The 26,625-nt window shown below is 45.2% G+C and overlaps 1 protein-coding gene across 1 annotated transcript; it reads left to right on the top strand.

Annotated features, from left to right (window-relative positions):
- Positions 1 to 284: 284 nt before the first annotated feature.
- SLC30A1 (solute carrier family 30 member 1) lies at positions 285 to 22,734 on the top strand. Its single transcript, XM_068232933.1, has 2 exons — positions 285 to 1,146; positions 14,082 to 22,734. The coding sequence occupies exons 1-2, from the start codon at positions 534 to 536 to the stop codon at positions 14,960 to 14,962; spliced, it is 1,494 nt and encodes a 497-aa protein (XP_068089034.1). The 5' UTR covers positions 285 to 533; the 3' UTR covers positions 14,963 to 22,734.
- The last annotated feature ends 3,891 nt before the right edge of the window (positions 22,735 to 26,625 follow it).

The raw sequence follows: 26,625 nt of genomic DNA, 5'->3' as shown, positions 1-26,625 counted from the left end.
AGACATCAATAAATGCCGAGTATATATACCGTATATATACCATAAGCTCAGCGCTGTATGTGCCACAAGCTCAGCGGTCTCTACAGCGCTGCATACGCCAGGGAGGCACCCCGGCCCGTCCAGCCGCCTCACGCCCGGGAGTTCCCCTCTCCACACGGCCAGCGGGGCTCCATAATGGTGGCCGTTGCCATGGCTACCGTCCCGGCCGGGATCGGGTAGATGATGATGATGTCGGCCCGGGCGCGCGCACCGCCACGCCCTCCCTCTTCTCGCTGCGGCCAATGGCGTGTAGGCGGCGGGGCGGGGCCTCCCTTTTCTCGCTCCGTGTGGAAAAGACGGTTTCGGGTGCAAAAGTTTGTCTTATTTTCCTCCTCCGGACGTCAGAGATGCCCAGTGAGGGAGAAGCCGCTGCTGCTGCCGCCGGTCTCCGGCCTGTGCCTCTCCCGGCCCTGACAGACGCCGCCGGGCCGCCTCCTCCCTCACACAGCGCGCTGACCTTTGCACCGAGCTCGGGCTGATCATCCACCGCCAAGATGTGGGAATCCAACCGAGTGCGGCTGCTATGCATGCTGAGCCTGACCTTCCTGTTCTTTGTGGTGGAGGTGGTGGTCAGCCGGATCACCGGCTCGCTGGCCATGCTGTCCGACTCCTTCCACATGCTGTCCGATGTCATCGCCCTGGTGGTGGGCCTGATCGCCGTGCGCTTCGCCCAGAAGACCCAATCCACCGACAAGAACACCTTCGGCTGGATCCGCGCGGGCGTGATGGGTGCCCTGGTCAACGCCATCTTCCTCACCGCCCTCTGCTTCACCATCGTGCTGGAGGCCATCGAGCGCTTCACCGAGCCGCAGGCCATCGAGAAGCCCCTGGTGGTCATCGGGGTCGGGGCTGGTGGGCTTCTCATAAACCTCATCGGCCTGTGTATGTTCCGGGACAGCGCGGGGGCTGCCCATGGGCACGGACATTCTCACGGAGGGGGCGGGGGCAGTGGACACGGGCACTCGCACGGCGGCAAGAAGAACCACCGGAGCCGAGAGCGGACCCCTGGAGGTGGGGCTGCCATTGACCGGGAGGAGACCAACAACCTGGTGGACAATTTTGCCAGTGCCAATGGGCCTGGGTTGGAGGTGGTGCCCGCGAAACATGGTGAGGATGACAGTGGGTTACCAACAGTCGCCAGAAAAATATTACTTGAAATTGAGGTTGGGCAGGAAGCGGAAGTGACACTGGCCAATTCCAAAGTGGAAGCTGCCAACCAACAACTGTGTGCCCTAACTGGCGCTAGTCTAGTTTAGGGGACCCAGCAGAAAACCTCATAGGGAAATTCTGGTAATGTGATTGGGTGGCACATACCCTCTTGAACTGCTAGGTTTCCAATTGGTTGTAGTACTTAAAGTGCAACTGAAGATTGGATTAAACCAAACAATTTCACTTACTTGGGGCTTTCCCAAGCCCCCAGCAGCCGTCCTGTCCCACTCCGGTCCTCCATGATTTTCTGTTCTCCCACGGCCAGCTAGTTTCCTTACTGCTGACTTGTAAGTCAACAGCAACTGCACCTGCATGCCCCGGGCCATCCACTGCAGGACAGGAACGCAAAGAAAGATACGCCTGGCCTGGAGTGCGCAGGTGCAGTTGCCGTCGACGTACAAGTTGGTGGTAACAAAACTAGCTGGCGACGGGAGAATGGAGGATCGTGGAGGACCGGTGCGGGACAGGGTGGCTGCTGGGGGATTGGGGAAGCCCCAGGTAAATTAAACAGTTTTTTTTTTAATCTAATCTTCAGTTCTGCTTTAAGCCTCATCTATAGCGTAGATGAGGCGGCAATGTGGCTCATCAATCGAGCCGCTGATGCAGCTCGATTGATAAGATCTGACAGGGCGGATCTTGCTACCGCCGATTCCCTGCTCGTTCCCCGCGAGGGGACAATGGCAGGGAATCGAGCGGAAGATAAGCGGCGCGGGGACAAGTGGGTATCGAATCCGGCGCGGGTGAGCGGGGACGCGGAAGAGGCGATAGCCACCGGATCGCCGCCTCATCTACGCGTGTAGATGAGGCTTTAAACACCCACACTATTCGGCCTATCACAACACTCCGGGCTGTAGAGGGTGTTGTGGTTGGAGAAATGTTCCCTATGAGTTTTCCTGATGAAGCCCCTAAAGTAGACTAGCGCCCATAAGGGGCACTGGCCAATTCCAAAGTTCAAACTGCCAATCAATAAACCAGCAACTTTGTACATTTCTTAATTCCCAGTTGGAGATGAGCTTAAAATATAGTAAATTGTTTACTCCATTGGGATCAAAATTAGCAGGGGATGAACCAGACCTATGCACAGGGCTAGTCAGATTCTGAAACCTAACAACTAATTATCTGACAGCTTGAATAATCATGCTGTCAGGTAGTGTTCTAGCATTTGATTATCCATGTGCAGAGAACTGGTTTAGGCCCTGCTTATTCTGATCACTCTCAAGCAAAATACATGGGCGCATCAAATTTTTCAACACCTCTGCTGGTGGTTAATTGATGGACAGCTTCTGGCTTTGACCAGGCTAATGTCACTCACTTCCATTTCATGTTGAGCAGAATTTGGGTGAGATTTTTCTCAACATGAGAAAGAGTTCCATTCAAACACTTTTGAGCTAACTGAATGAAATTCAAAGCAACACGAATCGGTTATTACATATAGTTGACCGTTTTTACTTATAAAGAACAATCCCTTTAAATTCTCTTGCTGCACGATGTCACTCCATGTGAATCTGCTTTGAAGCCAGATGCTCAGAGAATGAGAACTTTCATCTCACCTAAGAACTTAGCCCTAGGACAGATTGGGAAGACCCATTTTTGTAATCGGATACGGTGTTTTTAAAGTTTTGTCTTTGAAAGAGGTGGTTTCTAGCTCGAAATAGTTTTGTCTCAGCAGTGCACAAATCCTGGGAGCTAGATAGCCAAGCACTTCTTAAGAATTGCAGATGGCGCAAACGTTTTTGATGTCGGTTGGAATAGCCACTTTTAAAGGAAAAGTGAAGTGAGTGGGATATGGAGGCTGCCATATTTATTTCCGTTCAAACAGTACCAGTTGCCTGGCAGTCCTGCTGATCTATTTGGCTGTAATAGTGTCTGAATCACACCAGAAAAAAAGCATGCAGTTAAGCTTGTCAGATCTGACAAAAATGTCAAACACCTGATCTGCTGCATGCTTGTTCAGGGGCTATGGCTGAAAGTATTAGAGGCAGAGGATCAGCAGGATAGCCAGGCAACTGGTATTGCTTAAAAGGAAATAAATATGGCAGCTTCCATATACTTGTCCTTAAATTTGACCACTTGTGCTGTGAAGAGAGGGAAAACAATATTGCTTGCTTCTACTTCAAATGGCCCAATCAGCTTTTATCACCACAAGTAAACTCTCTTTAGGATGGATTCAGACTGTTCTTATTGCGTAACGTGTTATAATTTGTGCAGTGTCCAATGTAGTGAACACATGTGAATTCAAAGCCTGGATGCAGTGAGTTAGAATAATGCTCTATGATACAACGCAGAGGTGTGAACAGGCCCATAGAATTGTTTGGGTAGTGAGTTCACATAAGAGATCGTATTTAGTGCCAGATCAATGGTGGTTTCTCAAACTTTTCTAGAATCGTTCACGTAGCTGCCAATGGTTGAACATAGTTTCCACGAATGCCATAAGAAAGATCATAGAGCCAAAGCAATGTCACAACCTTCTCCCCCCCCCCCAAAAAAAAGTGATTACAACACTAACTTTGATACCAGAAAACATTATTAGCGTTTAGTCTAAACCAGGAAAAGACAGACCTTTAACCTCCTAGGGGATACAATTATATCGCCCAGGAGGTGGCGCAGCACTATTTTTTAAAATTTTTTATTTTTTAAATCATGTAGCGAGCCCAGGGCTCACTACATGATAGCCGCTGTGCAGCGGCATCCCCCCACCCCCTCTGATCGCCTCCGGCAATCAAAGCAAACAGGAAATCCCGTTCAGAACGGGATTTCCTGTTTGGCTTCCCCCGTCGCCATGGCGACGATCGGGATGACGTCAACGACGTCGTGACGTCAGAGGGAGTCCCGATCCACCCCTCAGCGCTGCCTGGCACTGATTGGCCAGGCTGCGCACGGGGTCTTGGGGGGGGGGGGGGGGAGCGGCACGGCGGGTAGCGGCGAATCAGCGCGGAGCGGCGGCGATCGGTATATACACGCAGCTAGCAAAGTGCTAGCTGCGTGCAACAAAAAAAAATTATGCAAATCGTCCCACCAGGGCCTGAGAAATCCTCTGTGGCGGCTTACCCCGAGCTCAGCTCGGGATTATCCCCCAGAGGGTTAAGGCCCATGGTCCTTCAAAGTTGGGTGTAGTAAACTATGGTGTCACAAGTCCACAGATCTGTCACTAGAAACTTAAAAAAAACAAAAAACATTTTAAGATATATTAAAAAATATTTACATTTCAGTTGATATTTCAATTGTAGGTTACTGCTGGAGTTTTGATTTGCTGGCACAGCAGTTTTGAGATATTCCAGTAGTCCTCTTTTTGCCAGAGATGGCATCATTGTGTATATCCAATGTAAAGATAAAAAGAGTGGCACTCACTGACGAGAGGGATAGGGTGCCCAAGCCTCAAAGGTTCCCCGCACCATGGGATCCAACTGCAGTAGACAAAAAGTAGATGGAAGTGCCAGCCTCCATCTACTTTTTATCATTGTGTAAATCTACACCGTATCCCATCAGACCCATCCAATTTGTATGCTTGGCAATAAGGTCCTTATTGGTATTTTTTTTTTTTTAGCCCCTTACACACTGCTGGAATTTCTGGTTCGCCATGATCTTACTGGGCAATCTGTTACTCTAGCAATAATGAGGGTAGTCCCAGAAACCATAGTTACCAGTGGTCGTTTGGTTTACTGTAGTAAAGTCAGTTTTGAGATGGTGTGTGATTGGTTGCTGTACGCTGTTGCACTCCACACGTCTCTAATGCTTCTTGCTTTCACCCATTGGATAGTGCTGCATGTTGGTGAGCTACTACAGCCAATCAGTGTGAATATGTAATATTATCTTCTCTGCTCAGCTTTGCCTGACTTCAGTATGGCAAATAACTGTTACACAAGGAATCCCTGGAATAGACCCTTTGAGTAGACCAATAAGAAATGGTAACAAAGGTTAATCATGTGCCTTTCCAGTCTAGTGCTCTGTATAAAAAGGCAATTTTGTAACTAGGGGGTACTTTGACAGTGTTGTCGTTAGGATGACAGCCTTGATTTTGCTTTCAGATTGCAGCATAGCTTACAATGAAAATTTTTGAACAACAAGGTGCATAACCTGTTAAATCCCACACCATAACTACTGCTATTTTTAGGCTAACATAAGAAAATCCTGTAGTTCACATTTTTAATACAAAGTGGTGGTCACTTGACAACTGCAGGTAGTCTCCTCTCAGACCTACATGTGGCAGAACACCCTTGGTCAGGTTATAGAAGGCATACTTGCCAGCTCTGTAGGAATGAATGGGGGCTACATCAGCAGGTCCTGACACCTCTTTTAGAGTTCAGTGAAAGGGCTTAAACCTCGTATACATGCTTGACGACCACTTCAGCCAACAATCAGGCATGTGTATGGCGACCGCCAACCCGCGAGTAGTCCGCCGGGCAGATCTACTCATCCCCAGTGATGCCGATCCTCCCCACCGATCCCATTGTTTGCGCCGTGTGACATCTCACATGCGCCACTTGTTGTCCCTCCGTCACCCACTACCCCCACATAGCAGCACAACGCATCGTCAGCTACACTGCTGACGTGTCCGGCCCAGCCCAGTGATGTCAACCAAGGGGAACAGCTCCTGATCCTCGATGGGCGACCTGTGTAGGTAATGTGTACGCAGCTTTACAGTGGTCGTATGGCTACCACTCTGAACTAAAAGTTGATGTATTTCAAACATTACCAAGTTAGTTATGATCGATGTCCCGTTCTATGGTATCCATGTTTTCTGAGTGTCATTTTGTATTATTGTGAAGTGCACCCCTGGAAATATCTTGCAGACTATTTTCATCTTTTGAAAACCTTTGGACCCATTCACAGTATTGCGTTGCGGCATAGCGGCTGCTTTGTAACGCCGCTTGTCACATGACTGTGCACCACCTATAGCGACGTTCACAGTGTGGCGGGTGCTTTGTGGGACAACAGCTGGCGGCATGGTAACGCATTGCACGCCGTTATCAAGTACTGTATAGTGCAGCATACATTTCATTGACTGTATGCGACACAGCATGGCCCATACACACTGCAGGGGAAATGCTGCGTTTAACAATGCAGTTAAGCGCAAAAACAGACAGTAAATGCATCCTCTGTAATCAATATGCTATCAATAGGATGCATTCACAGCGTCCGTTCCCACTGCATGAAAAACGATACATCTCCTGTTGAAATTTTGCATTGCTGTCCCTGCTCTTCATGTTCCCGCTAATCCCTGCTACCAGGAAGTATAGAACTTCCTGTTGGTTTGCTAAAATCCAGTGGGAATCCTCCTGCAACAGAGAAAATTCTCATTGGTTCATGTGGACCAATGAGAAACCAACAGGAAATTCCATGCTTCCTGTTCTCCGGACAAGCCGCGGCGAACAGGGACAGTGCAGGCGATGAGAAAAGCAGTGGAACATAAACGCATACATTTTTAATTTTTACGCGTTGCACCAAAATGTATGTGTTAATGTCCGCGATAGCTTCCTGCGCCAGCGGGCGGCGGGGCACCGGAGGAGCCGTTAGTGACTGCGAGGGCACGGGATGGCTGCAGGGGGCTGGTAGATGCCCCAGATAAGTGAAACTAATTTTTTATTTTATTTTTTTTCCTTTAAAAGGGAATTGGTAGTCTCCATATCCCTCTCATTTCAGTTCTTTAACTTTAAGTGCATTTGCCTAACTACATAAGTGATAGTTCAGCCTGTCTTTCTGAAAGTTCTCTTGGGGCAGAGTCACAAGTCATGGTGTTCATTCATTTACATAAAAAGTTCTTGTTGGCCATGCATTTTCCTTACCTGCTATATCATATACTTCTATAATGGTTGTAAGCTTTAGGGCCAATTCAGCAAAGCAATTTAATCTGCTGATATATTTTTTTTAAAGTTCTGGGGGGAAACTGAAAAGCCCAGCTTACTAATATGATTGGACAATGAAATATTCCTGTAAGGGGGGAGTTGTGGGATCTGCTGTTGGTACCCCAGAGAAGACTCGCTGAAACATGAACAGGAGATCAGTTCATTCAAGACAGTGTTTGCACTCCAGGCTGTGAGGCGTTTGCACTCGAAGCTTCCCTGCTATGAGACGAGTGCAAAACTAACCACTGTATGAACCGTGAAAGCTGCTGAATTCCTCTGCAGGAAACCTTAAAATAGAGCCCAGGCCCATACACTGAGCTGTTATTGTTACCGTGGATTAATGCCGAGTACTGAATAAATGACATTCTTAAGCTGAATGCCAGCAGGTCATATAATAGCGCAGAGATCCATGTTCAGTCCTGTGTAATAAGTGCTTTGTCATCACTCTGTAGATTCCCCTTGTGTGACTGCAGAATGGTTAGCTGCCATGCCTTGCACAATACGTGTGCAACATCATTCATTATGCAGGTATTCCTCGGTAACCGTGTGCAAGAGGCAAGGAGCAGCCTCCCTTGTGTCGCGTTTCCTCGAACGAGTGTGAACTCACAATCTGCAGAGGAAGCTGACCTACCTATTCATTCAGTTCTATTTCCGAATTCGACAAATGTTTTTTTGTATTTTGCTTTAGTCAGAGCTGATAAAGCGTAAAGTAATTCTTCATGTTAGCAGGCTGGGTGACAGTGTTATAAATGAGCACATCTGTGCGAGGAGCGGGATGGTCTTTGTGGCAGCAGCTGTTGTAGGTTTGTACATTGATTTATTTTTTTTCAGAGCTCCCACAGTCATGGCAGGGAGCCGAGGATTGCCAGGGAACTCAAAGTATAGCTGTAACCGGCAAGAATGCTCAGATTCCTTCTCCCTGCTTCCCTCCTTGGCATCTTATGGTTAACCATGGTGGTAATTAAAGGAAAAACTGAAGGGAAAAGGATATGGAGGCTTCCATCTTTATTTCTTAAACTCCAAGAGAAGAGACCCAGCACCGTCTTCAAGTGTATTATAAGCTCTTTTATTTATTTAAGGCATCAAAAAGACAAAAAGGGCAAGTCTGTGCGACGTTTCGAGAGACGACTCCTCTCTTTCTCAAGCTGACAAGCCCTCTGAATACATAAGACACAATCAGCCTTAAATAGTCCTTGCTCCACTAGGGAGCCAATCAAAATGGTCTGGACGCCCTGTCATCAACCAATTAGGTTAAGTTCCTGCTTGCAGGCCCTCCCATCTGGTGGAGGACCTGATGGGGAACTACATCTATTTATACACTCCAATCATTTTAAAATGGCCGCTAGAGGGCCGACCAATGGGGGTAGAGCATGTTCTGAATGGAAAAAACGTCATTCAACCGTCATGCGGAAATCCGCATTGAAAATCCGCATGTGGTTGCGTTCAATGCGTATGCGTAAAAACGTACGCGTAAAAACCATATTCCAATACTATGACCACGCGGAAATCCGCATTGGATATCCGCATATGGTTAAAATTAATGCGTATGCGTAAAAACGTACGTGTAAACACCCGGAAGCAAAAAATCGTCTAAACCATAGACGTTTCAATCCAATCACCTATACCGGTTACGCATAAAATTGATCTTTACCGATTGAAAAATGTACATGCTCGCAAGTCGGGACAGAATTGGTAATTTTGTTCTCGCTAGCCCAGACTGGCCGCCGCGATTAAGACGGACGCCAGTCTGGGAGGGTGAGATGTGGTTTATATTCATTTTTTGTGACGTTCGGTGTCTGGCCGCCGCTGTGGGTGGCCGCCAGACACCTAGCGTGAGTTTTGTCATTTTTTCCTTTTTAGATTTTTTTTCAGATTTCTCTTATTATATATTATATATTGTTGACACTCATTCCTATTAGGGTTAGGAGCATGTACATTTTTCAATCGGTAAAGATCAATTTTATGCGTAACCGGTATAGGTGATTGGATTGAAACGTCTATGGTTTAGACGATTTTTTGCTTCCGGGTGTTTACGCGTACGTTTTTACGCATACGCATTAATTTTAATTATATGCGGATATCCAATGCGGATTTCCGCATGGTCATAGTATTGGAATATGGTTTTTACGCGTACGTTTTTACGCATACGCATTGAACGCAACCACATGCGGATTTTCAATGCGGATTTCCGCATGACGGTTGAATGACGTTTTTTCCATTCAGAACATGCTCTACCCCCATTGGTCGGCCCTCTAGCGGCCATTTTTAAATGATTGGAGTGTATAAATAGATGTAGTTCCCCATCAGGTCCTCCACCAGATGGGAGGGCCTGCAAGCAGGAACTTAACCTAATTGGTTGATGACAGGGCGTCCAGACCATTTTGATTGGCTCCCTAGTGGAGCAAGGACTATTTAAGGCTGATTGTGTCTTATGTATTCAGAGGGCTTGTCAGCTTGAGAAAGAGAGGAGTCGTCTCTCGAAACGTCGCACAGACTTGCCCTTTTTGTCTTTTTGATGCCTTAAATAAATAAAAGAGCTTATAATACACTTGAAGACGGTGCTGGGTCTCTTCTCTTGGAGTTCCTGCTTGCTGTTCCTGGAGACAGAGGGACAACGACCAATAGCACGTCGCATCTAGATGGTTGGGTGCTGCCTGTAACCACTTGTTCACCATCTTTATTTCTTATTAAACAATACCAGTTGCCTGGCAGCCTAGCTGATCTATTTGGCTGCAGTAGTGTCTGAATCACAACAGAAACCAGCATGCAGCTAATCTTGTCAGATCTGATAATAATGTCAGAAACACTTGAACTGCTGCATGCATGCTTGTCTAGAGATTATATAGCTAAAAGTATTAGAGGCGGAGGATCAGCAGGACTGCCAGGAAGCTGGTATTGCTGAAAAGGAAGTAAATATGGAAGCCTCAATATCTCTGTCCTTTAGTTGTCCTTTAAAAGCTGTGCCCCCCCCCCCCCCCTTTCAAATTTCAGCCGGCCACAATATATACACACTGGGCCTCCAGGGACGTCCTTGAGTTCCTATTGGCTTCTGGCGTCCGTGCGCGGCTTCCGGCATGTCATGTGACAGGGGTCAGGTGACAAGCTGGGAGCCGTACACAGAGGATGCCGGAAAGCTGTCAGGAGCTACAGGATGTCCCTGGAGGCTCTGTGAGTATTTTATCATCAGGTGATCCCCGCCAGTGCCGGATACTAGGGACTTTGCTGCATTATGATAAAAGCTGCATTATGACCTGTAAAGTTTCGATCATTCCTGAAGTTATTTTCAACACAAAAGTTCAATACTTACCTCTGTAGTGGGAAGCCTTTGGATGATCCAGAGGTTTTCTGTGTCCTTCCGCCAGAGCCGGGACAAGGTCCTCCAGCACCCAAGGCTGAGACACCAAAGTGCGCCCCTCCATCCCTCCCACCTCAGCTGTCACACACTGATTGCTATTAGACTGAGAGGGCCACAGGGCCCACAACCTCCCCAACACCTTGATATCTAGTTATATGGCTTGCAGTCACTTCTATGTATCCCCTTTTCTTATTTCTTTCAGCTTCATACACAATTAGGAATTACAGCTGAATGAATTGTGCGCCCCCTCCTACACTGCGCCCTGAGGCTGGAGCCTCTCCAGCCTATGCCTCGGCCCGGCCCTGCCTTCCGCATGCCATTGTTCCCACGCTGGGTCCTTCTTTATCTCCTGGCTGCAAGCATGGCCATGAATGAGCACAACTGCACTGGGCCTTTTAACGTGCGTTTAGCACCCATCACCTTTTTTCACAATAAACCTTAGTTGTTCTTCTGCTTTCTCTGAACAGGAAGCACAAAGGAGAAACCAAACACATTAGGAGCTGCGAGTTGCCGTGCCTCCACTCGGCATGTCAGAGCTGTCAGCGGCAGGAGCGGGCACAGATTTAGCAGCTGCCTCCCAGTGACATTGAGGAAATGCCAGAAAACTATTCTGAGTACCTTCAGCTCATTTGTAGATTAGCAGCCCTTCCGGATACAAAATCAGAGCATAAATTGTCAGTAAATTATGTACTTAGAGATCTGCACTTAGAAAGTTGTCTTTTTTTGGCTACAGTGGAGTTTATTAAAACGGAAGGTATTTGTGACCTTTGGAGGCTTGAGAAACCATTCCCATAATGCACCACTTCATGGCAGCAAGTAGAATATGCAGATCACTCCTTTATGTCTCTGAATGCCAGGCATACAACCGGAACTGCTGGTCTATTGCATACTGTAGCCTCATGTAACAGATCCATATACTTTAACTTGCAGACAGACGTGTGCGAGTATGTTACGGGGGCCCAGCTAAAATATCCCTGAAATCTGTATGCCGATTTTCATAACAGGTATTAGCGTGTTCTCTAAAGCATGAGTAGCTTCATATACCTTTTACTTTGTCTCTGTAAAGTCTCATTCCTCAGATATTCCCACTTCCTGTTGAACTGCTTCCTGTGAACTTTTCTGACCCTCCGGTCCTTTTCTGAGTTAAAAAATGTTTTATCTCGAGAAGCTTTGTAGAAATTACCCCCCAAAAAAGGTCAGTCGGCCGTTTGCATTCAGGTGGGTACACGCACCTTTCATGCCGCTAGCAGGCGTTGGGACTATGTGCCTACATAGGAAGGAGGAAGAGGGACCAGGCGTGGCGCATGACAAATCGGAAAGGCGAAGTACTATAACTGTGGGCTCGGCATGCACTTGGGGATTTCTTGGCAATGCATTGGCTGCTGTGTGCACCGTTAGATTGAACATTTGCCTTGGCTGATAACCATATAGATTGAATGTTTGCCGTGGCTGATAACCATATAGCCCAGGGGTGGGCAAACTGTTTTTTTTTTCAGTGTAGGATGGGCTACATTCCTCTAGAATGCGGCCTGCAACTTGAGTCTGTGTCTCCCTCCGTTCCTTGCCCCCCCTGGATCTCCCAAATTGTGTTCCTGAGTTTGTCCCTCTCTCCTCCAGCTTGACCCTGTGTGAAGATTCCCCCCCCCCCCCGCCCCATCCACCACCACGCACGCACACACTGGATCTTTGTCCACTGATTTTACCATGTTGAACTTGCTTTCCTTTTGGCAGTGTACCTTAGTTTATTTCTGCCATTATTTTATAATATTCTGATAAGCCAGTGCCAAATGACAAGCTGTCCTATCATAGGAGCAGTTCCTGGAAATCTAACCTAACTGACACAGTAAGTAGCTTTCTTTTGTCCACCTTAGCTGACAAGGCTCACACATCATCTTTGGATGTAAATTCCAGCATTTGTGCCCTTCCCAGGCAGGCAGCTGTGTGCTTGGTTGGTTATCCCTCTCCAGGCCATCTGTCGCACAGAGATTTGCAGATGTCGACAGTTTTTTTATTATGAAGTCTGCACAAACTTTTTATATCAGTCACATGTGAGAACAAACAGAATTGTGTCACATCCCAGTACTTCTCTAAAAAAAAGAGACATTTTTTGTTTCCTTTTCCTCTTTAGGTGGTAGCAGCAGAGTACAGAGATTAGGCTGTGCGTTATTCTGAGTCAATGACATGACTGGATTCTGTAAAGTGCTGCAGAACATGTCGGTACTATATAAATACATAATATGGAAGAATATGACTATGGTAGGATTAGATTGTGAGCTCCTCTGAGGACAGTCTGTGACATGACTATGTACTCTGTACTGAGGACAGTCTGTGACATGACTATGTACTCTGTAAAGTGCTGCAGGAAATGCCAGTGATATATAAATACATAATAATAATAATAATATAGGATATTATATTAAGATTATTATTATTATTATTTATAATGTATCAACATATATTCCGTGGCACTGTGCAAAGTAAGCCGCAAGCATGGAGTGTAAAATACAGACAATGGTATAGACCAATATACTAATTACAGAGTTGGTACAAAATACAGAATAAGTAATTACAGTGACAAAAGTAATATGAATAAATTGTGTAACCAATTCCAAGACACAAAAGGGTGAGAGAGCCCTTTTAAGCTTATATTCTAAGGGGGGGGGGGGGGGGGCGCTGGGACAAGAGGTGAGGTAGTGAATAATAATCATCCCTAGAGGCAGTGTGTTTAAGGTTATCTAGTAGGAGCACAACTAGCACAACTTGGCCTTAGGTCAAAGGGGAACTGGCCTATTGTAGAGCATATATTTGACAGAAAAAGTAAGTTTTGAGGGTACATTTAAAGATATCAAAGATTGGAGAGGGGCGGATGTGTTGTGGGGATTCCGGAGGAAGGGTGAAACATGTGCAAAATTTTGTATGGTTGTGATAACATTGGGAGGTCCTCTAAGGATAGTCACTGACATGACTACTCTGTAAAGTGCTGTAGAAGATGTCTGTGCTATATAAATATACAGTAATAGTAAATGGTGGGAAGGTGGTATTATAAACAAATGTCAATGGCCCAGGAAACAGCCTGTCAACACAGTGCTTGTCCCTAAACTGTCCCCTGAAACAGTTGTGAACAACTCTTTTGGGCACAAACCTATATGTTGTGAATGCACCCTTAGGCCACATGCACACTGTAGGCTTACTTTGCCAAAATGATCATTCATGATTGATAGTCCTAACATTGACACTTCCTCTTCAGTAGCCGGTTGCATTAGAAAATCCTCAGGTGATTGCTGTTGCACTTCTTACAGCTTCCTGCGGATTCTCGGAAAGCTGTGAGAAGAATAAATTGTAATGCAACTTGAAATGTGGCAAGACCAAACTGACTGGAAGTGCATTTTCCAAGGTGCACACCGCTTACAAGAAATTTGCATACAAGTCTAGTGTTCTCCCCAGAAATTATTTCCAGCTGGGTGGCATGAAAAAGTAGCCAGGTGGGGCAAGATGAGAGAATGCAGGGCCGGTGCTTCTGTGCACAACACCGCCCACAGCACAAGAGGAGGTGACTCCTTTGCATCTCTTTGACCATCTCCTGAGGGCTCTCTGTTCCTTAAGACTAATGTTTATTTTATTTATTTTCTTTTCAGCTGATGCTATGGCAGAGAATACGGTGGAAGGGCGACTGAATGGCAGCCTTGTGCAGAGCCTGCCAGATCTCAACGAGGATGGCACTCAGCTGAACATGCGCGGGGTGTTCCTACACGTCCTCGGAGACGCTTTGGGTTCCGTCATCGTGGTCATCAACGCTTTGATCTTCTACTTGGTTTTCAACCCGTGTCTGCCAGACGAGAAGTGCTTCAACCCTTGCGTGCACGACCACTGCTCCGACCACCCGGAACTGAACCATACTTCAGCCGCGCTCAACCACAGCGCGGAACATCCGGAGCTGAAGCTCGCGGGGCCCTGTTGGGTGATGTACCTCGACCCTTCTCTGTGCGTCATCATGGTGTGCATCCTGCTGTACACAACATATCCCCTTCTTAAAGAGTCAGCCCTCATCCTTCTACAAACAGTCCCCAAACAAATAGACATCTCCTCCCTGAAACAAAAGCTCAAAGACCTGGAAGGCGTAGAGGCCGTCCACGAGTTGCATGTGTGGCAGTTGGCCGAAAGCCGAATCATCGCCACAGCCCACATAAAATGCCACGATCCCACCGCTTACATGGAAGTGGCCAAGCGGATCAAGGACTTCTTCCACGACGAAGGAATTCACGCCACGACCATCCAGCCTGAGTTTTCCAGTGTGGAGTCTGGCTCTAGGATATCCCTCTGCGAACTCTCTTGCAGGACTCAGTGCGCTCCCAAGCAGTGCTGCGGCAACCCCGACAAGAACGCCGGGGCCCAGAAGACCAGCAGCGGAGCCGCGATCTTAGGAATGATTAGCGAATCCCCCGAGCATAGGAACAAGAGAACTTCGGCTTCTGAGAAGCCCGATACCGAACTCAAAATAGATATGGACTCTGTCTGAACCGCTTCTTTCACACTACCTAAAATTAACAAACATCCATCTGGGGAAGACGCAAAGGGGAAGTCATGCTTTCCTCTGACCACCGGCTTCCCAATCACTGTTTTGGCAATACCGATTTCTATTAGCACGACTGTACCATTAGAGAGTAGTTTTCAGACGCTTTCTGTTTGAAAATCGTGTTGTCATAACAAAAAGAAAAATTGTTGCAGTGTTTTTGATTCTATAGATATTACAAAAAAAAAGTTGTTACAGTTTTTTTTTGTTTTATTTTGTTTTTTTAATTTACATCCAGGACATTTTTCGGAGCTAAAAGCAGTTAGCGTAGCTATGGCAATGTCATTATGTATTATTTTTGTTTTGCCTTTTATCAAAGGAGGCTTTCACGTTTATTTGATGCCGAGCTACTGGATGGCACTTTTCCTGTCTGCAACTTTTACTATTTTTATCTTTTTTAGTTTTTGTTCAGCCCCCTTCCACGTTGGTTGTGCTGTTCATTTCCTTTTGCCTATGGAGGCGACTGGGAGCTACCATAGTGTGGTATCTAGTGAGCAGCTGTCCAGTGTCCCAGCACGGGAACCGATCTAACATTTTCTAGTTAATGTATGATCAGACGTACAGGGCATAGCGAGAAGGAAGTGAAGGCTGGTGCTACCATAGGCTCAAACTTGGCAGTTGTCTAAGGCCCCAAGCTTCTTAAGGGCCCCACAAATCAGGAGTTATAGCAGTCACAAGTTTACTATTCTTTCAATATGAAGATGTAAGGGGCCTCACATTAATTTTTGCCCAGGGCCCCATTTTCCCTAAAAGGGGCAGCCTATCCAGGTAAGGCCCAGCTAACAGGCATGTCATCTGAAGCAGAAGCCCTTAAATATTTAACTTTTTTCTTGGTATTTAATGAGTTTGCTTACTTAAAGAGACTCTGAAGTCTCGTTTTTTACCTTTGTTTTTTCATATAATTCTGTTGTACATGAATGTCCCACTAGATTCGCCGCATCCCCGCGGCAGATGATTTATTCCTGTGTAATAGACCAGCAAAGTTTTACGACTTTGCTGGTCGCAGATTGTGCTGCCCTGGCTTGCTTTCTGGAGAGGCTGAGCTTTGAGCTGTAGCTCAGCCTCTCCGCAATCAATCTCTGCGGATCTCCGCCTCCTCCTCGCCCCTCAGTGAAGGAAGACTGAGAAGGGCGGGGGAGAGGTGGGGATTGACTGCGGAGCAGGCAGAGCTACAGCTCAGAGCCCTGCCCCTCCAGGAAATAAAGCCCCGTGAGGCCCGGGATGTTTGCAGGGCTGTTGCACAGGAATAAATCATTCATCTGCCGCGGGGATGCGGCGAATCTAGTGGGATATTCGTGTACAACAGGATTATATGAAAAACAAGGTAAAAAACGAGACTTCAGAGTTTCTTTTGAGTCTGTTAACGCCTTAAAATGGGGCTTACAGTGGGTAATAAAATATATTTGTACTATTGACTTAACTCCAAGATGTCACAACTACAGAATAAGTACTTACTCTGTGCTTTATACTGATAGCAAACAAACAGCAGTGTGTACCCTCTTCTGTGTAATGCTAGGTAAACACTGAGATTTTCGGGCAGATTTACTGTCAGATCCTTTATTTCCAACATGTCCGATCAAAGTAAACGGAAAACAGTTAGAAATCGATTGGAAATCAGATTGGACATGTTGGAAATAATCGATCTGACAGTAAATCTGCCAGAAAATCTCAGTGGGTACCTAGCATTATGGTGGCCATACACTCGTTAGATTAGCAGCAGATAGATCATCAGTAGATTTTCTGATCTATCTGATGTGTTTAGGAACATTTTTTTACTAGGAACAGATTTCCAAAAGATTTCAGTATGAAATCTATTTAAAATCTATCTGATGGCATTTTGTTGCCATCAGATTTCCATTAGATCCAATATCAAGAGATAAGCCTAAATTTTCCAACATGTCAGATCGATTGAAATCGGCTGCAAATCGATCGATTTGCGATCGATCAGCTGAGTGTATGGGCCCCTTTAGACTCTGCTAGGTAAATGGGTCCTGTCAGCTGGTTGTCATACTAATGCACCGCTCTTGGTGTCCTAGCCACTAATACAAACATGCATTTTAAATAGTGCTTATTCCATCCCACTTAAGTCCCAGGAAATTCCCTTGTCTTTAGGAGGAGATAGTAATGTTTGCCTATACAGCACTTGTCCAAAGGCCATTGTTTTGGCGACACTTTTAACAAAACCCAACAACAGAGTGCATGGTTTGCGGACACGCCTCCTGGGGTAACCACGCCTTCTCTTATCTCTATCAACAGGCTCTGTCTTCTGGAGTGATTAAACTGCACTTCAAGCGTACACCACCCCCTGTACACCAGACCTGCAGAGACAGTTCCTTACTTTGCACTTTTTTTTGTTTGTTCTTTTTATGCACCGTACTGCAAATTGTGCTTTGTTTGCACATTGATAGTTGCCTATTTGTGTTTTCACAGCGCTAAACCATCATCAAATGCAAGCTTTGGAAATGTCCTGGTTCACACTGTCAGTGCTAAGCAATTGTAATACTGGTTCTTAAATGACCAAACTGTAAACGAACAATGAAATGTGAATTGGAGGAGGATTCACTAATGGGGGTATCAGTGGGAGTGTCTTTTGTTTTTTAAAAGTCTTGGTCAAAGAAGTTTTAAGATCCATTGCCTTGTGCTTTGCCTCTTTTCCCTCGAAGTCTGTTCACCAGGCTGCACAATCCACTCTTCCGCTGGCCGTATTGCCCTTTCACTATTTATTTAGGGGTTGTTTACACCAAGTGCAGCGTGCTAAAGCAATATCCAGCCTGCTGCATTTTACTTGCTGGATGTGCGGCCTCATTCAGTTGTATTGAGTGAAGCCCTAGAGCCAGTGGGAGTGTGGGTGGGCAGGGGTACTAAAAGCGGATCCGAGATGAAAAAGTAACTATAACAAGTAACTTGTCTATATATCTTATCTAAAGTTTAGTTTACACAGCAAATCTAGCTGCAAACAGCTTCAACAGAATATGATTATTTCTTCCTGTGATACAATGACAGCAGCCATGTTGTTTGTAAACATTACGCACAGGCAAGCTTATCTGCATCTTCAGCACTCAGCCTGTGAAAAAAAAAAAACGAATCCCTCCTCGCCTCTGAAATCTCTGGCTAGTAATACCTGCCCAGACTGAGCTCCCATGAGCCCTTGCTGCTGTCTGAAAATGCCAAGGCTCTCTGACAAGCTGTGGGCGAGGCTTGTTTAGTTTATAGGGAATTGGAGTATTAAAACATAAAAAAAGTATTTGGCTTGAGGAATGCCCTATAAACAATAGGAAAGGAACACAATTATGCAATAAGTAAAAGTTGATCTTGGATCCACTTTAATGGTGCTCAGCTCTGCTTCCTGTGTAGAAAAATAAAGCCTTCTAACTTCTAAGAGTCTGACACCTACAGGACACAGAAGGAGATGCAAGGAGACAGATCTTAGAAGTTTTCGGTAAATCCACATGGAGCAGGCACCAGCGATGAAAAAAGTCATCTCTTTATTGATCACATGGATTAAAATCAGCAGTGAAAGAACTGAAATGTGAGAAATATTCAAGCACCGTTGTTGACTTTGTTTTGCTTATGGAATGTGCTTCTGCTTTTAATACCTTCTGGTCCAGAACAAGCATGCAGTTCCGGTTCTCTGACTGTATGCTTGTTCCGGGCTAATGACTGAAAAAACGGCTAAAGCCAAATGGCCAGCCAGACAAATAGGAATTAAAATGGCCACCACCATACTTCTCCTGATTCAGGTGCAGTTCTGAATAATGGTAATTTTTATTTATCAGGCGTCTCCAACAGCTTCAGACATTTGGATTGGGTGATGGCATAGCTTAGTCGTATCAGGCTTTGGCTAAATGGCTGAGGACACACTACTTCCTGCCTCTAGCCGGCAATAGGGTAGACTCACCAGTAGACAGAGAGCAGCCAGATGCTTGAGAGCCACAGCATACATTGCTACAATAGATAGTACACTGTGCCTCAAACAGTTTTTAGAGAAGTCACGCATGATTAACTTCACACCTTTCCTCTGGATAAGGGCAGCGAGAAAGTGGGAGGGGCTCATGACAGCTCCTACAAAGATAAGAAACAAGGACAAACTAGAGGAAGAAAAATGCTGCTCGATTTCCTTCAAATTGAAATTTCACTTTAAGAGATAAGAAGCCCCCTCAGTTCATTGATATGCATTGCTGACATTAATAGCAACATCACGTCATGTTGTTAAATTGGGGGTGGGGGGGATGTCGATGGGATTGTTGGCAACTTTGCTGCAGTAGACTAATTTAGGTGTGCAGGAAGATGTGAATGTAAAGGCAGTCTGTACTTTATGGAGTACTGTTGCCATGCGAACACTGCCATTCCAGAGTAGTAGACTTGGGCGCAGCAGTGAGTAACATCGGAGCTGAAGTTACTTATAAAATACTATAATTCAGCCTCTAGCAATTACTGGAAGCCAAGTTATTTCATTCCCCACCATCCATGGCGGCCTGGAGGGGGAATAGTATTTAAAATCAATGGGAATTTGTGCAGGAGCAGTATAAGCCATACAGGCTGTATCTTGCACCCAAGTCTCCTGCGCTGATTCCTCTCATATCCTTGCCATGAATGTCCCACCATTGGCTGAATAGGGCTTATTGGAGGAAAAAGACACATTCCACATTGAATTGGGTTTATGATCAGTCATTTCTGTCTGGGAGTGACTTCAGGTCTCCGATGCACTCGTTGAGTTTTCAACCAACCCCATGACATGCAGCATAGTCAAGAACAGTCACTCCTATTCAGAATTAATTTGTGGTACAGCTGATAACAGTGGAATGTAGAGTCTGTTCTTCTGGATTACTCTAGTGAGAGCAGTTCACCCAGGAATCTGGGTCAGGCAGCATAAGGACCTCTTATCGATACAGCCATGTCTAGGCTACGTTTGCAAAAGCTACTGACTGTGAAATGTAGCCTGGACAAATTAAAGCTGTTCTGCCCCATTGACTGGAGATACATTTTTGATTACAATAGGATGTAACTTATTATTATGCTATTATATAGCACTGGATGGTTTCCATAGCACTTTCAGAGTACAGCAGGTAGTTCCCAGCATTACCTGGGATTACAGTCTGATCTCCTTGCTACAGTTTAGGATACATTTAGAGAGAAGACAGTCAATCTGCCAGTCTACATTGAGGTTTGGGGAAGAAGTCCACTCGATAAAAAGAACGTACAAACTCCATGATGCTTGTATCCATGCCACGTTGTGTAGCCAGGACTGTAGAGATGCAAGGCAAGAGTGCCAATCCATTAGCCAACGTGAATGTTTGTAATGAATGATAAAAGTAGAATTTCCCTTTAAGCCACAAATCTATCCTAAAATCTTTGGTTCTCTGCACCTTCTTACTTCAAAGAGACAGTTGTTGGCAGAGATGGATTAAGATGTACTACTACGCCCCAAGCACCAGCCTAGGTTGCCTGGTAACATCTGATCCTGCTCTGGTTGGGCCTTTTTTATGGGTATTTAAATTATAGACGTGGAGTTTTTGGAAATGTCTTTTGGGCGTATAATAGTGACCCATTGTCTGCTTTCCCTCACTGGGCGGACTTATCATTTAAGCATTTAATTCATGCAACACCAAAGAAGGACAAAAACAAGATGGCACCTTATGGTTAAAGAGACTCTGTAACAAAATTTCCAGCCTTATTTCTTCTATCCTATAAGTTCCTATACCTGTTCTAATGTGGTCTGTGTTACTGAAGCCTTTTCTAGTTGCACAGTGGCTGTGTTTTCTCTGTTATATGATCTAATCATCTGTCGGCTGAGGCTGGAATGTGCTGCACTGCTTGTCATTGGCAGAAGCTATACACACCCTCTCCAAGCTCTGTATGAGTCACAGGCTGAGCTACTCTCAAGCCTATCACACTCTAGTTAGAAGCCATGTCTCTTGTTTGTAAACACTGCCTAAAACTGGCAATTACAAGGCAGGAATGCAGCAGGGAGTGGCAGAAACAGCACAGAGGGGCACAGGAGAACATAATAAATAGAATGGTATGCTTTTTATTGTAAGAATTTTAGATTCTTTAAGGCATTTCCTGCTGTGAAGTGATCGCTGCGGTATAGGACGCCTCTTATGAGGAATATGCAGGTGGCCATTGCTGATATCTTCCTTTAAAAATGCTTATCTTCTGACTAAGGACCGTAATGCTGAATACACACGATGCAATTTCCCATCCGATCGACGGTCATCCTGACAGGAGGTTCCATCATGTGCAAACTGCTCCCGATCGATAACAGGATCAATTTTCCCGTGATATCTTTGGAAAATTGATCCGTTATTGAACAGAAGCAGATCAGTCTTGCCAGAAATAATCATCTGATTCCCATCGATCGAACGGGAAACTGCATCGTGTGTCTCATTATTTACGTTTGACAGCTATAAAGATCATTGGCGATGGCTTCAGCTGAGAACCTTGGCCCTTATTCAATTCGCTTCTTCTCCTAAGTCTTCTCCTTGGAGACCATTTTTCATCTTCTGTCTACAATAACTTCTCAGCATTCTGCAATTGAAAAAGTATTTTCTTACTTGCTGGTCTCTTAAAAGGCATTTTATTTCAGTGTTCTCCTCAGAATTTTTTTCCAGCCAGGTGGCATGAAAAAGTAGCCAGGTGGGGCATGACTAGGGAAACGCAGGGCTGGTGCAACTCTGCTTACAGCATAGGACAGTGATAGCTAACCTTGGCACTCCAGCTGTGGTGGAACTACAAGTCCCATGAGGCATTGCAATACTCTGACAGCTCTAAGCATAACTCGGGGAGACAGAGGCATGATGAGATTTGTAGTTTTGTCACAGCTGGAGTGCCAAGGTTAGCCATCACTGGCATAGGAGGAGGGGTGAGCCATTGACAGCCAGGTGCTCAACAAAATTAGGCGGGTGCAGCACCCGGCTAAAAGAGCCTGAGAAGAACACTGGGGTGGGAAAATATTCCGTATGAGAAAACTTTGGAGAAAAGTGACGAATAAGGGCACTGATGCCCATACAAAGATGGCCCCCTCTTCTGCACACATCAGAACACAGGCAGCTAGCAGTCAGAAAAGAGGGAATTTTCTGTTTTTTTTCTCCCCATCCTCCTGCTTCTCCTCTATGCATGAACCTTTATTGGCTGTCCCCAAACTGTCAGCTGAAGCAATCACAAATGATCATTTTGGCCATATTTGAGTGTCTTAACAGGCCTTAAAGTGCAGCTTAACCCAAAACTTAATAAGGCAAATCGTAATGATCAAATTGATCAATTTAATATAAACAGCTTAATGAAGGTAAATTGGTGAACAGAATACCCTTTTTTTTTTTTTTTTTTTATGGGCAAAGCTCCTTTCATCTCCTCTCTGGATTCAGCAAGTGGGTGGGTCAATCAGCTGCGACAACCTGACACGCAAATTAGGCAGCAGGATAGAGGCTGAGCTACATTTCTCATAATGGCTGCATGACAGTTGAAGCTGTGTGTCTACACGGGGAGGCGGGACTTGCAGTCACAGGAAGTAGAGGCGGAGCAATTGTAAGACCTCCGTTTGGCCATAGGAAACTTGAGGCAGGAGAGATTGTAAGCCTGAATTGATCATTGTACAGCTACTGGCAAGCAACCATGAGGTTTGTTTTTTTTCAGCTTTGAATGTATAGTTTGACTTTTACGATTTATACTAATCATGATTGTTTTAAAGGGGTTCTTCCGCGAAATAGGAAAAAAATAAAAAGTGGTTTATTTATAAACTATTAAAAATCCTCTTCAAATAGTGCGAAAAGTGTTTTTTAAAAATGAATAGTTTCATCAAAGTAACACCTAATGTAATCAGTGACGGATGACGCCAGGGAGGCTAATCCATTTGTTAGGGGTGTTTTTTTTGTACTATAATATCACAAACATAACTGCTGCGTACCTAGTTGACAGTTCTGTAGTCCGTTGCTGTCAGGAATGGCTCTTACAATTAGAATAACGGCTGTTATCTCCCGGAGCTCTGCGCAGTTATTTATTTTAGTTTCACGGAGGGAGAGAGAGGACCCCGGAGCAATGAATCAGGCTGAGGGAGAGCAGCTGATCAGTGAGAACGTAGGGTGTCTATGCAGAATCCTCTAGCGAGTGATCTCTTTGTCGCTGCAAGATTTATTGGTTTGTGTTGAGTTCTCCAGGCAGCTAAAAGTTAATAAGAAAACACAAACCCATAAATCTTGCAGCGACAAAGAGTTCACTCGCTTTCAGGAGATAAAGAGGATTCTGCATACACGCCGTAGTCTGGTTGCCGGGCAATGACGTCAACAAATTACGTTCTCACTGATCAGCTGCTCTCCCTCAGCCTGATTCATTGCTTCCGGGGTCCTCTCTCTCCCTCCGTGAAACCAAAATAAATAACTGCGCAGAGCTCCGGGAGATAACAGCCGTTATTCTAATTGTAAGAGCCATTCCTGACAGCAACGGACTACAGAACTGTCAACTAGGTACGCAGCAGTTATGTTTGTGATATTATAGTACAAAAAAAAAAAACCCCTAACAAATGGATTAGCCTCCCTGGCCGACATCTGTCACTGATTACATTATGTGTTACTTTGATGAAACTATTCATTTTTTAAAAACACTTTTCGCACTATTTGAAGAGGATTTTTAATAGTTTATAAATAAACCACTTTTTATTTTTTTTCTATTTCGCGGAAGAACCCCTTTAAGGATTTGCCTTGGCCAGTTTTGGGCTTAGTTGACCTTTAATTTCCGTTCGGCTAGTTTAAAGCTTAAAAATCAGTGAGCTGGAACAAGTTATGCAGGAGAGCAGTTCTGACGTTCCTAATCTAACTTGTTCCAGCTGGTTTACTGGCAAAGTAATCTGGCCAGGGGATCAATAATTTTCAGGTGATCAGCAATGGTAGCTTCCATATTTCTCACTTAGTTCTCCTTGAAATGATTGGCAGCCTGTGATGCTCCAGTTGGATCAGAGATGGCTCAAGGTAAAATAGGGCTCTAGTCACAATAGCAACTTTGCCCCATCCCTGATGGCAACCTTGCTTTATGTATTTAGCGGAGAGTAATGTCAACCAAGCTTATTAAAAAAATGTTTAAGACCAAAAGACTGTATGTAATTGGTTGGAACGGGAAACCGTTTCATTGTTCACAAAGCAAGCCTCTCTGCTGGATTGGGGCTGTATAATATGCTTTAAGACTAACGTTTATGAATGTAACCCACTCTTGCCATCTCATCGGCACACTCGAGTGCCACACTTTTTCAAAAATGCTTAAATTTCTAGGACTGTTTGCAAGCGTTTTAAGATATACCATTTTTTAAACCTCTCAACTGAAAGATTCCTTCAGATGTCGCTACAGAAATCATCACAACTAGTAGCCTAGTTTTCCCAAAAAAAATTTTCAAAACAAAAAAAATCTTCCCCTGCAGACATGTAAGAGCTATCTGGGGAATGTTGTCTTGCCTGTTTTTTTTTTTTTTTGCATTTGCCTGTACTTTATATAGCTTATTTATATATGTAATATTTTACTAATAGGACAATTCCCTTTTCTGCGCCTCTCGCCCTTTCCCAGCCCCACAAGCTGTATCTTGACATGATCACGATTCTGTGTCGCTGTGACGGCCCATAACACTTGTAATTGCAAATATTTTTTTTCAGGACCAATTAAACATGGGGAGCTTATACTTGGTTGTCTTGTGTATTTTCTTATTGCTAAGTTTTAAAAAAACTTTATTGAAAAATATAGGTTGGGTTAAAATTGACATGTAATGAAAGAGGCGTGTCACCCGTCAGGAAGCGGCGCTGGAGTGATGTCACGCAGCGGGTGAGGTGAGCGGGGAAGCCCATGTGTGCTCGGCAAGCGCTCAGCCAAATCAATCTGCTGGGCTGATTGCTGGGCGAGTCCAGTGCTGGAGTAATGTCACTTGGCTTGTGAGTGGGGAGGGGAGGACCAAGCTCTTGGCTGGTGCTCAGCCAACTCCACCTGCTGGGCTGATCGTTAGCCGAATCATTGGGGGGCGGTAGAGGGGTTTCTGGCCTGTAACCATTCCAATAATGACCGCCTTTTCTGAGTTTAACCACTTGTGCTTATGGTACAATATTATCCAGGGCTGTGGGATCGTTACAAGAATCATCCGACTCCAAATCCTCATTTTTTTTTAAACCTCCTGATTCCAGGATATGTAGTCTAATATTTCCCAGGGCTTGAAGTTGGTACAAAAAAAAATCATCCGACTCCTGGGTTTATGAAACCACCGATTCCAGTTACCCTAAAACTGCTCCGACTCCACAGCGCTGGTATTATCAGGCCTCTCTGGCACTAGTTCTAGCAGGACACCTGCCACATGGCTCTCTTCCCTTCTCTGGTCTTACCCTACCCCCTCCGTCTCCCTTTCTTCTAGCCCCTTTCTGTTTCACAGCCCCCCTCTAGTCCCCTGTGTTCTCCCCCCACTGACATGCTTCCTTGCTCTACTGTACCTAACCTTGTATGGTTACATTGTACCATGGCAGAACCTGTATGAGCCAAGAAAAATTCCAAATACAGTCCCCCTTTGTACTTGGTGAAATAAACAGATAGTGATTGTTGGTTTTCAGGATCTGATTAGTGATGGTCAATGAGATGCAGTTCATTTTCAGTTGATGCAGGATTGTGCAAATGTATGCATCTTGAAAATAAACCAATCAAATGTTACCTCGGCAGGAATTAATTTTGTTCATTTTAATACTGCATACAAAATTTGCATATTGCTGCATCAACTCAAAAGTATTTGCATCTCATTATTGACCATCCCTACATGTGCTCAGCACAGTAAACACTCTAGCACGCACCTGTGCTCATCATCTACCCTGGTGTCCATTCACTCTCTGCCTGCCCACTCGTCAGAGTTCAGCAGCAGTTTCAAGTATGGATGGTATTTCTCACCCCTGCTGGTTCCTGCAGCGAACGGCTCTCCCCTTCATTTGTACTAAAGATGGACTCTTCTGTCGGCATGTATCGGGTCTTGCCTTTATTATGTCATCAAGCTGGGACCTGTACGTTCTGAGACAAGAGGCCAGTGTTGGTGCAAGCGAAGGGAAGAGAGACGATCGCCGCAGAAACCAAGATAACACGGTGGTCTGAATCTCCTGCCTATGCATCTCCTGCCTATGCATCAGTGGGGACGAGGGGCTGCAGTATATAGGCCACATTCTCAATAAAGGTGACTGCATATCTAGCATCGTACCATCTCAGTAGGGCTGGCTACATATTATCTAGCATCATACCATCTCAGTAGGGGTGGCCACATATTATCTAGCATCATACCATCTCAGTAGGGCTGGCCACATATTATCTAGCATCATACCCTCTCAGTAGGGGTGGCCACATATCTAGCATCATACCATCTCAGTAGGGGTGGCCACATATCTAGCATCATACCATCTCAGTAGGGCTGGCCACATATTATCTAGCAACATACCATCTCAGTAGGGCTGGCCACATATCTAGCATTATACCATCTCAGTAGGGGTGGCCACATATCTAGCATCATACCATCTCAGTAGGGGTGGCCACATATTATCTAGCATCATACCATCTCAGTAGGGCTGGCCACATATTATCTAGCATCATACCATCTCAGTAGGGCTGGCCACATA

This window comes from Hyperolius riggenbachi, chromosome 4 (assembly GCF_040937935.1).
Source record: "Hyperolius riggenbachi isolate aHypRig1 chromosome 4, aHypRig1.pri, whole genome shotgun sequence".
Classification (NCBI taxonomy): Eukaryota; Metazoa; Chordata; class Amphibia; order Anura; family Hyperoliidae; genus Hyperolius; species Hyperolius riggenbachi.
Note: the sequence above shows the minus strand (reverse complement) of the source record. Positions and strands in the feature narration are given on the sequence as shown.